General features: G+C 34.7%; 1 protein-coding gene across 5 annotated transcripts in view; it reads right to left on the bottom strand.

Moving 5' to 3' along the window:
- Positions 1 to 15,027, bottom strand: part of EHBP1 (EH domain binding protein 1) — a 500,368-nt gene that overhangs the window by 192,747 nt on the left and 292,594 nt on the right. For all 5 annotated transcript variants that reach the window (XM_082643305.1, XM_082643308.1, XM_082643304.1 and 2 more), the window contains one exon: positions 411 to 533. In XM_082643305.1, the coding sequence (XP_082499431.1) occupies positions 411 to 533 (123 nt within the window). The remainder of the gene's footprint in view (positions 1 to 410; positions 534 to 15,027) is intronic.

Raw genomic sequence — 15,027 nt, 5'->3', positions numbered from 1 at the left:
ACTGAGGTGTGAGGGTCAAGAAGCTGTATAGAGAGAAAAGGCTACCTCCACCACCCTAATATGGGTATGTCCCACAACCTGACCTTGCTTGGTAGGCCAAACTAATGAGACTTTACTGCATGCCAGCTAGATAAAATACTGTTATCTCTAACATTAGAGCTTTACTATTTGACCAAACTAACAAAGAATTAAAACATAAGCCCCAAGTAAGGCTTCCCTTTTTCTTTAAAAACAATTCAATGGAAGCTACCCAGAATTGCTGATCAACTGCAATTGGTATTGAATAAATAATATTGTCATTATAAACAAAATTTACAAGTCTTTAAAAACAAAATCTCTTCCTGCCTTTACAGTTCAAGAGAACTTAACAATACACAAAGACTTTAAAAGTAAAGAAAAAAACTTGCTACCTTCTGAGTCAGGATCTCCAAATGGATTTAATTCTGCTACATCAGGATCACCAAATGGATTTAAATTCACAGTGGCCAAGTCCTTTTCTGCTTCATCCGAAAAGTTAAGTTTGTTGATAAGCTCTGAAAATAAACATACGTGTCAGTTCACTGCGGTTACAGTTAAACATAATTATCATTCATTCATGAAATATCTCAAATTGTAAAAATTCATACTAATAATACCTGCAAATAATAAGATATAGCATTTTACCAATGACAGAATGCCATTCAAGTATTTTGTAGCATACCAACATATTCAAATAAAAGAAAACAAACACATGAATTGGAAAATATCAGATAATGAACTAGAGAAACTTTTAGCTCAATCTAATTTGATCCAATAAAAAAGTACTAACATAGATTTTGAGAAAAAAACATCCTTCACTTTTAAATATGAATAATTCAAATTGATTTAATATAAGCAAATATTTCTAAAACAATGTTGTTACAATATATAAGCTAACTAAAGAAATACTGTCATGTTATACGACCAGTTATTATAAGATGTTTTAAAATCACTGCCTATCAAGGATCCTGATACAGGCTTTGCTAAAGATGATAAGTTCTGTTATGTTGTTGCCTGTTGGTGCACTACAAATTACCAAAGAAAATTTATTAAAGGAAAAGCACAAAGACAAAACTGACAGCTAAGTACAGGCAGAAGTCAAGAGGTAGCAGGTCACCGTAAATACAAGCAATCAGAAGCAGAAAGAAAGGAAGAAAGCTCTTAGACCTTCAGAGGAACTGGCTGATTTAGCTGAAGGCATATTTGCTTGCTTTAGGCAGTCATCTTGATCTTCATCTAAGCTGCTCAGAGCATTCAATTGGTTTACAATTTCTGTAAACAGAAGCCAGTCGAGACAAATGTAAGGTAAGGTCATTTAATTAAAGAGCCACAGAAGCATGCTGTTACTCAAAAAGACAGAGAGGGGATGTTTGGTTAATCAAGAGAATACATTCAGAGGACGTTATTTTTGATGAACTATAACAGATGTATTTAACTGAAAGTTATGCTATACTCATATTTTAAAATAGGAAACATTTAAAAAATTAAAATTTATATTAGTACTATAACAACTATGTTAACAAACACAAAACAAAGATAATAACCTGAGAAGTTGACACTGGCTTTCACATTCTGCATTTGTAAAATAGGGCTTTAAATGCATGCATTAAAAACAGAATAAGAAATATCATCTGATACAATAGAAAATATGTGCTATTTGTTTTGTAATATTCTAAATTTAAACTTAAGTTTTAATAAGTTTTAAGAATATATCTATATGAATCATGAACATAATAAGCACTTGTTCATATTCTAGAATTTTAAAAATCAGCACAAAAGGGCTTCCCTGGTGGCGCAGTGGTTGAGAATCCGCCTGCCGATGCAGGGGAAACGGGTTCGTGCCCCGGTCTGGGAAGATCCCACATGCCGCAGAGCGGCTAGGCCCGTGAGCCATGGCCGCTGAGCCTGTGTGTCCGGAGCCTGTGCTCCGCAACGGGAGAGGCCACAACAGTGAGAGGCCCGCGTACCGCAAAAAAAAAAAAAAAAAAAAAAAAAAAAAAATCAGCACAAAATAAGAAAAGCAGGCAATAGCTATTTTCTACTCCTGCTTTCTAGGGAATTTGTTCTTTTAAGGGAACTCTTGAGTGTTTGCTATAGGATATCTTATAATTTAGCCAGTAAGAGACATAATAAAAAAGACAGGAACAGGTAGAAAAACCTTAAAATAAAAATTCATTTTGTGCATAAACAGAATTTTTAAAAATGAGTCATACATATTGTGGACAACTCCAAATATGTGAAATTATTATTCACTGGGTGAAAATTAGCTTGGAATAAAATAATAAGAACCTACTAGAATATTCTAGTTAATCCTTGCTGTTTCCAAACTTAAAACCTGGGAATAACTTAGGCATTAGGACAGACCAAATAGATCCAGATCATTCAGTGGGAAATAAAGAAAATGGTTAGAAATAGACAACAGTTGTGAATTCAGCATTAAAATGCTGTTTTTTAACACTGTAAATCTAAGTACACATTCTAAATTTTATGTGAACCAAATAATAAAATACACAGTTTTAATAAGGTTGCCTTCATCCATTCATTTGTTGTTGAACAAATACTTGTTTATCACCCTGTGCCAAGTACCATGCTTGGAACATAAGGATGAAAAAAACATAGTACTGTCCTCATGGAATTTACCATCGATAAAGATAGAAATTAATACAGAAACAGACAATAAATGACTACTAGAATACTAGGTGGTCAGAAATGTGTATTGTCATATAGATCTCTGAGCCAAATACATATGAAAAACTGACATTCATTTCCCTTGTCTGAATGAGAAATATATTTTGCATGAATAAAAATGCTTGAGATAGTCAAAGTAAATCATAGAAAATAAAGAGTAAACACAATACCAACTGAACTCTTAATCTGAATGTGAATAATAAGAGTTAGTCAACCTTTATAAAGTATCTTCTTCCATTTTATCCTGCCAATAGTTTAAATCCCATTCAGATTCAAACTAACCCAGCAAATTCCTCAGTAGGCAGAGTTTATTCTTAAATTAGATCTTTTACCCCCAACTAGTAGTCATTGTAACTTTGTAATTTTCAGGGAAGTATAATGGAGAGAATCTATCCTATGTGATTACCAATGCATGACTGATTTTTTAAATTCATTACTAGTTTTGTATTTTTTTAAATTTGCAGATGGTTTATTTTTAACTTCAAAAATATGAGAAAAGAAATATTAATAACAGTTAAATTTATTAAGCAGTGGAAAGGGCTCTGCATATGTTATGAGTTAATTCTCATAAACATCCTGAGGTATTATTATTAATATTCACATTTATCATGTATATTAGTATCATTTATTTGCACTGTATTCCCAGATGTGTAATTACGAGGCTAAAATATTTTTAAATAATGTTCAAAGATTTGTAGTTTTCTTTACACATTTTAGTTATTTAATATTCTTAGATGTAATCTCAATGAGAGTAGAATTTATTTATTTATTTATTTTTTGCGGTACACGGGCCTCTCACTGTTGTGGCCTCTCCCGTTGCGGAGCAACAGGCTCCAGACGCGCAGACTCAGCGGCCATGGCTCACGGGCCTAGCCGCTCCAAGGCATGTGGGATCTTCCCGGACCGGGGCACCAACCCGTGTCCCCTGCATTGGCAGGTGGACTCTCAACCACTGTGCCACCAGGGAAGCCCCCTAGAAATAATTTATTTAAGCACCTTATATAATGAGCAATAGAGGGAATACTGAAGAAATATTAAACTTGGTTCTTACTTTCAAAACATTATTAATGTTCCATTATAAACTTTTAGGTACAATGTGGGCATTTATTTAAATACTATCAAGATGACTGAATTACATGACTAAATTATTTACACTGTAATTTTTCTGAATGTTTAGAATATTTCCTTCCCCTCACCATGCTTTTGGTGATACCTAAAACCACTGATAAAAAAATAAACAAATAAAACCACTAATGACCATTTCTTCATTAATTAACCCAAAGTAATTTCTTATTTCCATTCTTCTCACTGATGACAAGTTATCCTTCCTATCCTAGCTTTCCCTATTTATCTATAGCTTAAGTAAATCCTTACTTAACACCTAGAACTTCTGCTTCTAGAACTTCCATTCATATTAACAAAGTGAAAAGGTAATGCTCCTCTTATTTGGTATGCAAATAAATCTCCATCCAAATCATAAAAGAAGCAATCTCCAAAGAAATACCATTTACCTATATGAGAAATATTTCTCAAGTACCTATTATACTTTTTGGGGACAGACAAGTCAAGCAATATACAGTGTATGATAAATATGGTATTTGTTAAGACTGAGCTATGTATTCGTAGGGTATGTGAAACTAGAAGAGAGGCATACAACTCAGTCTGAGGTCAGGAAGCCCTCCTGGATTTATTCAAGGAGGATTTATTGAGTGAAAATAAGACAAAAAGACATCATCATTATTATTATTAAAATAAAGAAGAAACTGGAGGGCATTTCACAACAATGAAAGGAAGGCGAATGAGAACATGATATACTTGAGGAACAGCAAGTTGTTTGGGGTTTAAGATACCAGGGATGGGGAATGGAATGAGATGAGGTTGGCAAATGTCCTATCATGAAGGTTATAGTGACCAAAATAAAGAATGTGAACTTTACTCTGAAAGCTCTGGGAATCCATTGTAAGATCAAATGTATAGTTTAGAAACATCATTCCAGGAGCAACATGGTAGCTGCACTTGAAAAAAACAGGATAGGAAGCAAAAAGATGAGTAGTTTAGCATTACCGCTCCATGAAGGGAGGCACTTAGTAAATATTTGCTAATTAAAGAATAGATTAAGAAGAAAGCTTTGATGGTTAATTTGACATGGAGGATGGGGAGAGGAATCTAGGATACATGCCAAGTTTGTGTCTTGGGTGACTGTGTGGACATTAGTTCTAGCACTGCAGTGGGGGCTACTCAGTTTGGCCATACCAAGCTACAGGTGCCTGTGAAACTTACAAAAATAATTCAATTGGCATTTGCATATGTGGGTGCACAGCTTAAAGTACATAATTTGTTATGTATTTCTCCTTTTAAAAAAGTACTTTTCTGTTACTTCCAAATTTCCTGCAGCCAATGTGTTTTACATGTATAATCAGAAAAACAAAAATTAAAAATTTAAAAGAAGATTTATAACACAAATTTATTCCCAGAATTTTTTTAAGTGGGATGCTTTCCCAGTAATATACCACCCTGACCAAAAAAATTCCCTGGCCCAACATATTTATATAATACTTCTTACTAATTAAAGCCTTGTTTCACCAAAAATTTACACTTCAGAAAATGCTAATAATGCTATGTAATAGCACAAAATAATTTCTACCCTAGCACTACTCAAACTGAGCAATAATCCTGTAGTGTAGCATTGAGTCATCATAACAGTGTGTCAATCTGGACTTGCTTCACACTGGTGAGAATAAGAAGGAAAACTAAATTAGGGGCAGGAAATCGAAGCACAGGGTCAAGTAATTTGAGACTCTTCTTTACATTAGGAAGGCAAAAGAAGATAGAAATTGACCACCAGAGATTATCACACTGAACCAAAACAGGGGGATGGAAGTGGTGTCACAAAGAGTACGTGGGTTTTTCTTTTAAGAAAGTCTGTAGTGGAGTTAAAAGGGCAGGGTGTGGGAGGGTCTGCCTAGAGCTAGAACATACCTGCAAATCTTGCAGCATCCTCACTCTTCTCTCCAAAGTATAATAAGATTCAGTACAGGTATATCTCATTTTAAGATGGTCTAAGATAGTAACACTGCAACTTCTTAATAGAGATCAAGTTCCCAAAGATGTCACTTTTCTCACAGGCTTGAGCCCATAAATATTTGATTTATGGATATAACTAACAAGTTTAATAATGTGATTTTCAATCCCTTTAGCAGGTCATATTGTAAATGAATGAATGAACTGAATGAAAGTCATAACACTTGCTGTAATTTTTATAAAGGCAGAAAGACATATACCTTATATTTAAATTTTAGCAATTGTGTGTTTTTAATCTGTGTTTATCTTATGTCTGTCTACATATCTATGCATATATACGTATCTATCTACAATATATTTCATTTATCTCTAGAAATGTTATAGTTTAAGCTACCAACCTAAAATTTGGTGGCTAAGAACAAATGATTACCTCTCACAGTTCTATGGGTTAATGCACTCAGCTGAGTAGTTTACTGCTGTTAGATGGTGGCTTGAGACAAAGTCATCCAAAGCTTGGACGTCCAAAATGCCTTCTTCACTTACATGTTTAGTGTTTCAGCTGAGAGGCAGGAACAACTGGGGGCTGGTCAGGCATCTCTCTCTCTCTCTCTCTCTCTCTCTCTCTCTCAAGTGGCCTGTCCATATGGGTAGTTTGGGGTTCCTCTCAGCATAGCAATCTTGGGGTAGATGGACTTTTTACATGGCAGCTGTATCCCCCAGAGAATGCACTAGAAGAGTCCCAGGTAGAAGCTACAAGGCATTTTATAACTTAGCTTTAGAAGTTACAAAGTGTCACTTCCCCACTGCATTCTACTGGTTAAAAGTGATTTACAGGGCCAGCCCAGAAGACAGGGAGGGGACTATAAAAGGGCATGAATATTGGGAGGCTTGTTTCATTGGAGGACAATCTTTGAAGATTAGCTACCACACAGTAGATCAATAAATCAGAAAGTTGAAATCATTCATTTTCTTACTAATCTAACATACTTATTATAACTTTTATGTTAACTTTCCAGTATTTTACTTATGCACATATATGAAAGGCACAAATATTAAACTGTACAATTCAATGAATTTTGACAAATGTATACACCCACGTGACACAAGAGGAAGAACATTGCATTATATCCCCCCCACAATAAAAAAACCTCATGCCTCTTTTCAGTCAATCCCAAAACCCACCAGCTGTAACTATTCTAACGTTTTTAACATAGGATTAGTTTTGCCTCTTCCAGAACACCACGTAAATGGAATCATACAGTATATACACTTATATAAATCCTCTTTCATTCAGTATAATGGTTTTGACATATATCCATGTCATTGAATGCATCAATAGCTCATTTTTATTGCTGAATAGTATTCCATTCACAAATATAATACAGTTTAGCCATTCTCCTGTTGATGTACATACACCTGAGCTGTTTCCAGTTTGGGGCTGTTATGAATAAAAATATTATGAATATTTTTGTACTAGTCTTTTTGTGGATGTATGTTTTCATTTCTTTTGGATAAATATCAAGGAGTGGAATTGCTGGGTCAGAAGGCAGGTATACGTTTAGTGTTATAAAAAACTTCCTAAGTGATCTTACCATTATACTCTCCATGAACAATGGATGAGAGTTCCATTTGGTCCACATCCTTAGTGACGTTTAGAATTTATTGTCAGTCTTTTAAATTTTAACCACTCTGGTGGGTGTGGAGTTGTGTTTCATGATTATTTTAATTTGCTCTTCCCTGATGACAAGTGACACTGAGGACATTTTCATATGCTTACTGGCCAATGGTGTATCTTTCTTTGTGAACAACAGGTTTGAATCCTTGCCCATTACAAAAAAAAAAATAGGGTTGTCTTTTATTATGATTATTATTATTGAGTTGTAGGACATTAAAAAAATCTATTCTGGATACAAGCCTGTGTCAGATATATGCTTTATGAATATTTTCTTCTAGTCTGTAACTTGTGCATACATTTTCTTAATGGTCTATTTCAATAACCATGTGTTTAAAATTTTGATAAAGTCTAATTCATCAAATTTTTCTTTCATGGTTATCACTTTCTGTGTTTTGTGTAAGAATGTAAAAACCCTGTGCCCACTCTCAGGTCACAACTATATTTTTTTATTTTTCAGAAGTTTTATAGCTTTAGCTTTTACATTTAGGTCCATGATCTACCTTGAATTAATGTTTGTGTATGTGTAGGAATTGAGGCTCATTTTTTCCATATGGACATCTAGGTGTTTCAGCATCATCTGTTGAAAATATTTTCCTTTCTCTACTGAATTATGCTGCACCTTTGCTAAAAATTAATTGACCAGATAACTTTGGGTGTATTTTAGGATTTTCTGTTTTGTTCCACTGATCTGTCTATCCTATGCCAGTACCATACTATCTTGATTATTATAGCTTTACAGTAAATCTTGATGTCAGACAGTATTAACAATTCTGTTCTTTTTCAAGATTATTTTGGCTATTCAGTTCCTTTGCATTTCCAATTATATTTTAGAATCAGCTTTTCAATTTCTATTTTTTTAAAAAACATGCTACAATTATGAATGGCACTGAGTTGAATCTACAGATTTGGGAAAAAGTAACATCTTTACAATATTGAGTTTTCTAATCTATGAACAGAGAATCTCTATTTATTAAGACCTTCTTTAATTACCTTCAGTAATATATTTTTCAGGGTAGAGGTTTTTCCACATCTTTTGTTAAGTTTATTTCTAAGTAGTCTATGTTATTTTTAGCCTCCATTGTAAATGAAATTGTTTGGATGATCCAAATGTTTGTTGTTCATATATAAAAATATACATTTTCTATATTGATTTTGCATCACGTGCCCTTGCTAAGTACAATATTGAATGCAAGTGGTGACAGCAAACATCCTTGCCTTGATCCCAATCTTTGAAGGAAAAGTGTTCAGTGTTTCATCATTAAATATGATGTTAGTTGTAGCTCACCATAGATGCTATTTATCAAAATGAAGAAATTTCTTTACATTAAAACTTTGCTGAGAAACTCAGTATTGAATTTCTTCAAATGCTCCTTTCTGCATCTATTACGATGATTATACGGTTTTTCTCCTTTATTCTGTTAATATGGTTAAACCGACATTGCATTCCTAGGATAAACCCTTAAAGAATGCATATTGGTACTTAAATATTAATTATCTCCTGGTTCCTTCCCTAAATAAATACTGGAGAGCTTCTAACTTCTCCTTCAGAGCTCTTACTTCCATCCTGGCCCTGTCAGATGGGCTCTCAGTATCCACAGAATTCTTCCAGAGTCTTGTAAGGGGTGCCAGAGAATGTTCAGTTGTCCTTAGTACAAACAAAGCAGCATTAGGGATTAAGAGTGATATAGAAAGTAGGCTGAATCTCTATCTTCTGCCACTTCTACTATTCTCTGAGTTGACACATTTGAGTTCTAAACATTGGGAAGAGATACTCTTGTTTTCTTCAGTCTCTCACCCTAGGGTCTCAAACTCCTTTAAGAAAGAGGTAGCTTGTACCTTACAAACTTTTTAGCTCAAGGGACTAGAAATGCCCCACCTCTCTGCTTCTATCCTATTTTCCAACCTTAAAACCTAGATAACAGATGCAGTATTCCAGAAATTCTCATCCTTCACACAGATCTCCAAAATAGGTGGCCATTTTAAATTATTTTACTTTATAGAGTCCACAGCAATTCTATGATTTTGTTAATCAGTCTCCTAGGTACTGGAGAGTAAATGCCCAAGTAAAAACCAGAAGCACATTAATGGATGTATTTTCTGACCAGGGCCCCAAGCTTATTCTGAGGACCCTTTTCATCTAAGAAAAGAGACCTATTTATCCCCATTCAGAGCCCTAGCAAGTAGGACATTTAATCCCAGAGGGCTGAGTCATACCATAATCAACTCTAGATCCTCAAATATGAACTGTTATCTCCTCTACTACCATCTGTGCTGTAAGATTCTGTTCCCTGAAGGTGGCCAATATGTCACTCTCTCTTCCTACTCCTGAATTAACTTTACCAACTTTAGGAAAAGGATTAACAAACACCAGGCAACATGCTTATGGTAAAAATAAATCCTGATTTATAAACTGCATCTGGATGGGAGGACTCTATATGGACTATATGCCTGATAGAAGGCCATAACTTGAGCTTCTCTAATTGTGGAGACTCTCGTAACTGAGCATGTCCCTTACAGGGACCCTGAAAACTATACCTATCAAACTATTACAAAAGATATCAGTTCTTGTGCAACATGAAGATTCTAAGTCAAGGTAATCCCTGATTCTAACTATGTGGATCTTGTCTCTTTGTACCCAAGTTGTCATTTGGGGGAGAGGTCAAAGAACAGTACCTAGGCTGTCATGAAAACTCCAGTGAAAGAGGAATGCTCTGCTGAATGCTGTTTCCTGTCCAATATCCTCCTAAATGAATCTAATACTAAGTTTGGGCTGTTCAGGTCCTGTGAGGCTGAATGCCTAACCAGAATCCTTGCTGATCTTTGCCACAATTGTAAGTATATCAGGAGCCTTTCAGGTGTCTCATGATGTCCGGTTTCCCCAATAATGCTTTGTTGTAAACTGTTTCGTTTAAACCTAATTTTCTGAGCTACATTCAGTAGGACTTTGTCACTTATGCAGAATGTCTTTTTTTTCCCCTTTCTGTTGGTGTGTATTCAGAAATTGAACATGAATCCCAAAGATGGTCATATCACCAAAAACTGGTACAAGCATTGTGAGGTTGCCATACAGATGGAGGCACTGTTTTGAAACCATATATTATTTCCAATACCAGCTACAGTAAACTTTCCATTCAAAAGCTTTGTTCTTCCAACTCCAAGGTCAATCACTCCCACTACATTTCAGTGATTTTTCCAACTGCCCATTCATGGGTGCTGCACCTCTGCAGAAGACATCTATACAGGTAACTTCAATAAAAGGTTCCTGCCTAAGAGCCAGTCCCTGTATCCAGTTAGCAGTGAATTCTGTCTCAGACAGGCAGAGGAGGGGCTTGTGATCAGTCAAAATATATATGCCATGAATTTACTTTTACTTCTAGTAAAGTCTGTAATTTCGGAAGATATACTTTGTCAGTTACTAATGATTTACAGCCATACTCCATAAGAGCACAGGCTAAATGAATAGCCTCTAGGTATCAATCTAAGATATACCCAAAATAATTCTAACAGTCTGTTTCTTCAAGAAGCTTGCAGCTTAGCTGAGGAAATAATGTACCCATATAATTTTATTGATATAATGTGATTGCATTTTATGCATATATAATATATACTTAATATAGGCAAAATTTTAAATAATAATTCCTTCCTCCATAAAAATTGTGTCAACAATTTTTAAAGCTGCAAGAAAGTGTGAACATAAGCTGTGTTTAAGTTATTGCCACTTTAGCTGGTAAATAAAAATACCCACCATACTTTATTTGTACCATGTTTATAAAATACATTCATTTTGTTTACTCTTAAGCTATTATTCAAACATTACTATTGTTAAATTTTAATATAGTTTTTATTATCTTAAAACCATTTTACTTAAACAGTTATAGAGTGGTAGTGCTGGTGCTGAAAAAATATTCCTGAAAGTTAACCTTGGAATGGAATTTACAGGTGCTAAAAAATGCAACTCAGGAAGCCAAACAACTGCCATAACATGCTGTGCTATTAATTTAAGTGATTGTCCTCTGCAAATATAATAGAAAATGCTGAGAAAAAAATGTAACATCAAAGCATAGGTATGTTACAATGATTGTGGGTTTACCGACTTAGAACATGAATGTAATCACCCACTGTCCCTACTTACTTATGCTCCCTCAACACACATTTTATATTCATTACTTTTGGGAAACTAGTCTTGAATTATTTAAGGTCTGAATTATGTGTCTCCTCCACATCACATTCTTTCCATAAAATGGGACCATCCCATCTTACATAAGATAGTATATGATCAAAGGTCAAAATGAATGGAACAAGGTAACAAGACAGAGTGATCAATATGGGCTACAATAGGAGACGGAAGCCCTCTCATTTATGGCCTTTCAGTTAACATATTTTAAATTCTCAATGTGTTCCAGACAATGTGCTAGAAACTAGGGATGAAAAAATGATCAGAACATAGTCTCTACCTTGAAGGAATTTCATAAAATATGGACAGTAAATACATAAATAAATAATAACACAAACCGGTAGCATTCTGAAGAAATTCTGGATCATCATAAATTGCATTAAAACGATTGCTTCAATTAGGGTCAGAGAATTTTAGGCTATCTAAAAAAGTTATTTCTGCAGTGGAAATTTTAGAAATTAAGATGTATATATATGTATGTTTAAGCAATAAGGGTTGCTATGGTATGAATGTTTGTGTCCCTCAAAATTAATAAGTTGAAATCCTAATTCCCAATGTAATGGAGGTGGGGCCTTTGGGAGGTGATTAGGTTATGAGGGCAGAGTCCTCATGAATGAGATAAATGCCCTTATAAAAGAGACCCAAAAGAGTTCCCTTGTCCCCTTTCACCATGTAAGGAATACAATGAAAAGTCTGTGACCCAGAAGATGGTCCTCATCCGACCATGGTGACACCTTGATCTCAGGCTTCCAGCCTCCAGAGCTGTGAGGAACAAATTTCTGTTGTTTATAAAGTACCCAATCTATGATATTTTGTTATAGCAGCCCAAATGGACTAAGACAAGAGTTCAGTTATAAAATCTAGTTATTACTGAATCCTTTCATTAAATCTGTATTTTGCTCAAAATATGTCCTTTCTTTTCTTTTCAGCGCAGAACTTGTGACATGCTGCTATCACCTTTTTTTCCCATTGCTATGATGAAAACAGTACATTGCTCAAAACAGCTATGACTATGAAAATGTGTGGTTTTCTTGTTGCTACTTATGTATTAGTGCCTAATTGAGATTTAGTTTTAACCAAAAGCCATATACAAAGAATAAACCAGGGCCTCCCTGGTGGCGCAGTGGTTGAGAGTCCGCCTGCCGATGCAGGGGATACGGGTTCGTGCCCCGGTCTGGGAGGATCCCATATGCCGCGGAGCGGCTGGGCCCGTGAGCCATGGCCGCTGGGCCTGCGCATCCGGAGCCTGTGCTCCGCAACGGGGGAGGCCACAACAGTGAGAGGCCCGCATACAGCAAAAAAAAAAAAAAAAAAAAAAAAAAGAATAAACCATATTCTCTAATTAAAAGGTCAAATCACATCCCACTGGAATTATAAAAAAACTCATGCTGTAAGAAAATGCCTGCATTTTTAAATGGTACAGCAGTAACACAAAGGATAGAGTGATCAAGTGTAAGATGGAGAGGCCATGAAAGGCTTCGTAGAGGATGTGGCAAAAGAATTAAAATTTGAAGGACAGGTGGGAAGTCATTGGAGGTGGTAAGGGAAGGACACCAACTTACCATCCTAAGCACTCCAACTAGCCAAATAAAACAAAGAACTCAAAGATAGCAAAGACATGGCATTTTAAAAAGTATTGTATGATTTTGCTGACATTATAAACAATGCAAATGTCAGCACTTATTATTGAAAAAAGAAACCCAAAATGTTATTGAAATAAAAATAATAGCCAGGAGGGGTTGGAGGGAGAAATTCAAATAAAGAGAGAAGAGAATCATATTGAATCTCACAAGGTGAGTCAACACATTCTGTTTCATTTTTAATGTTAGTAGAGAAATACAGGTTCATTCAGTTATCCCTCTAGCTTATTTATTTTAGAGGATACTATTCCAAAATGAAAACAGAGGATATATAACTTCCAAATTACTCTGTTAAAAAATGCTTAAATAAAGAACATTTGAGAATGGCAAAATGTAAGGGGTGGGTGGGAAAAAAATAATAAGAAAATTCCCAAATAAAAATATAAAGTAATATAAGTGAAATTAAGTATGTCAGTTATCAAGAAATACAACCAAATACTGTTTATACAGAGAAGTATTTAACACAGATAGGATTAAAAATAAAGTGATAAATACACCAAGTACAAAGAAGGCATGGATTATAAATATCAATATCAGGCAAAAATTCAAGGCAAGAGGCATTAAATGGGGCAAACTGATCAAATTATAATCCACGATGAAGCTACAAGAGAATAAATTTTTATAAACTAAATAATTTAGGACTGAAGTTCTCTGTCTTTCACTGATGAACTATATAAAAAGCATAAGAATATAAATGACTAAATAATATAAATGTAAAGTTTGGTCTAATAGCTACATGCTGAATCTGACAAATAGAATATACATGTAAAAAGATATTTATGGAAAATTTACAAAAACAGATCATGTATCTACACTACAAAGAAAAAGATCTCAATCATATTTTTTAAAAAATTGAAATATGACAGGCTTCAGAATCTTATTTGAATTAAATTAAACTAGAAATAAACAAACTAGAAATAAACACAACCCATGACAAAGCACATTCTCCTAAACATTCCTGGGTTAAATAGGGAATCAAAATGGCAATCATAAATTAGAAAATAATACAGTTACCCTTGAATAAAATAGGATTTAGGGGCATCAACCCTCTGTACAGTGGAAAATCCACATATAACTTATAGTCAGCCCTCTGTATTCATGCTTCCTCCAAGTCCTCAGTTCTTACATATTTGCATCTACAGATCGTGTAGCACTGCAGTATTTACTATTGAAAAATATCTACATACAAGTGGACCTATGCAGTTCAAACCAGTGTTGTTTAAGGGTCAACTGCAATTTATAAAATTTGCTCAGGACAAAACATCTATCTTTGCATACAAGTCTGATCAATTCCTTATAACAGAAGTATTGTAGAGGTGAAGGTCACTGGAGTTGAGGAAGTCACAGAAGTTTTTGACTAAGAAATTAAATTGGTCATCCATGTGATCAATGGAATTCCCCCATACGATAGCAAGAATTTAGGCAAAGCCAAGAGATGGGTGCCAAAGTGCCCAATGAATTTGGAAAAGTCACCAAGAGGTGAACAGATGATAGAAGTCAAGGGATAACAATCCAGAAATTTACAGCAATTTATTAGCTGAAAGGAGTATGTATATAGTGCTTGATTTTCACTCCAATAATAAAGGTATAACATCAATTCCTTAAGGGTGCTAGCCAGATTGATGATAAACATTTATTGACCAATTAATACAAAGAGGTTCTAACCACTTACCATCTAGTAGTTTGATCAAACCAGCTATAAGAAATACTTGCATAGAAGTGTCTAGATATAAGGATACATAAGATGTATACAAATTCAAAACAAAGAATGTCCATACAATTTATGTGAATAAATGAACAGGAGCTAGGAG

The sequence above is a fragment of the Mesoplodon mirus genome (assembly GCF_964341445.2).
Source record: "Mesoplodon mirus genome assembly, chromosome: 14".
Lineage (NCBI taxonomy): Eukaryota > Metazoa > Chordata > Mammalia > Artiodactyla > Ziphiidae > Mesoplodon > Mesoplodon mirus.
Note: the sequence above shows the minus strand (reverse complement) of the source record. Positions and strands in the feature narration are given on the sequence as shown.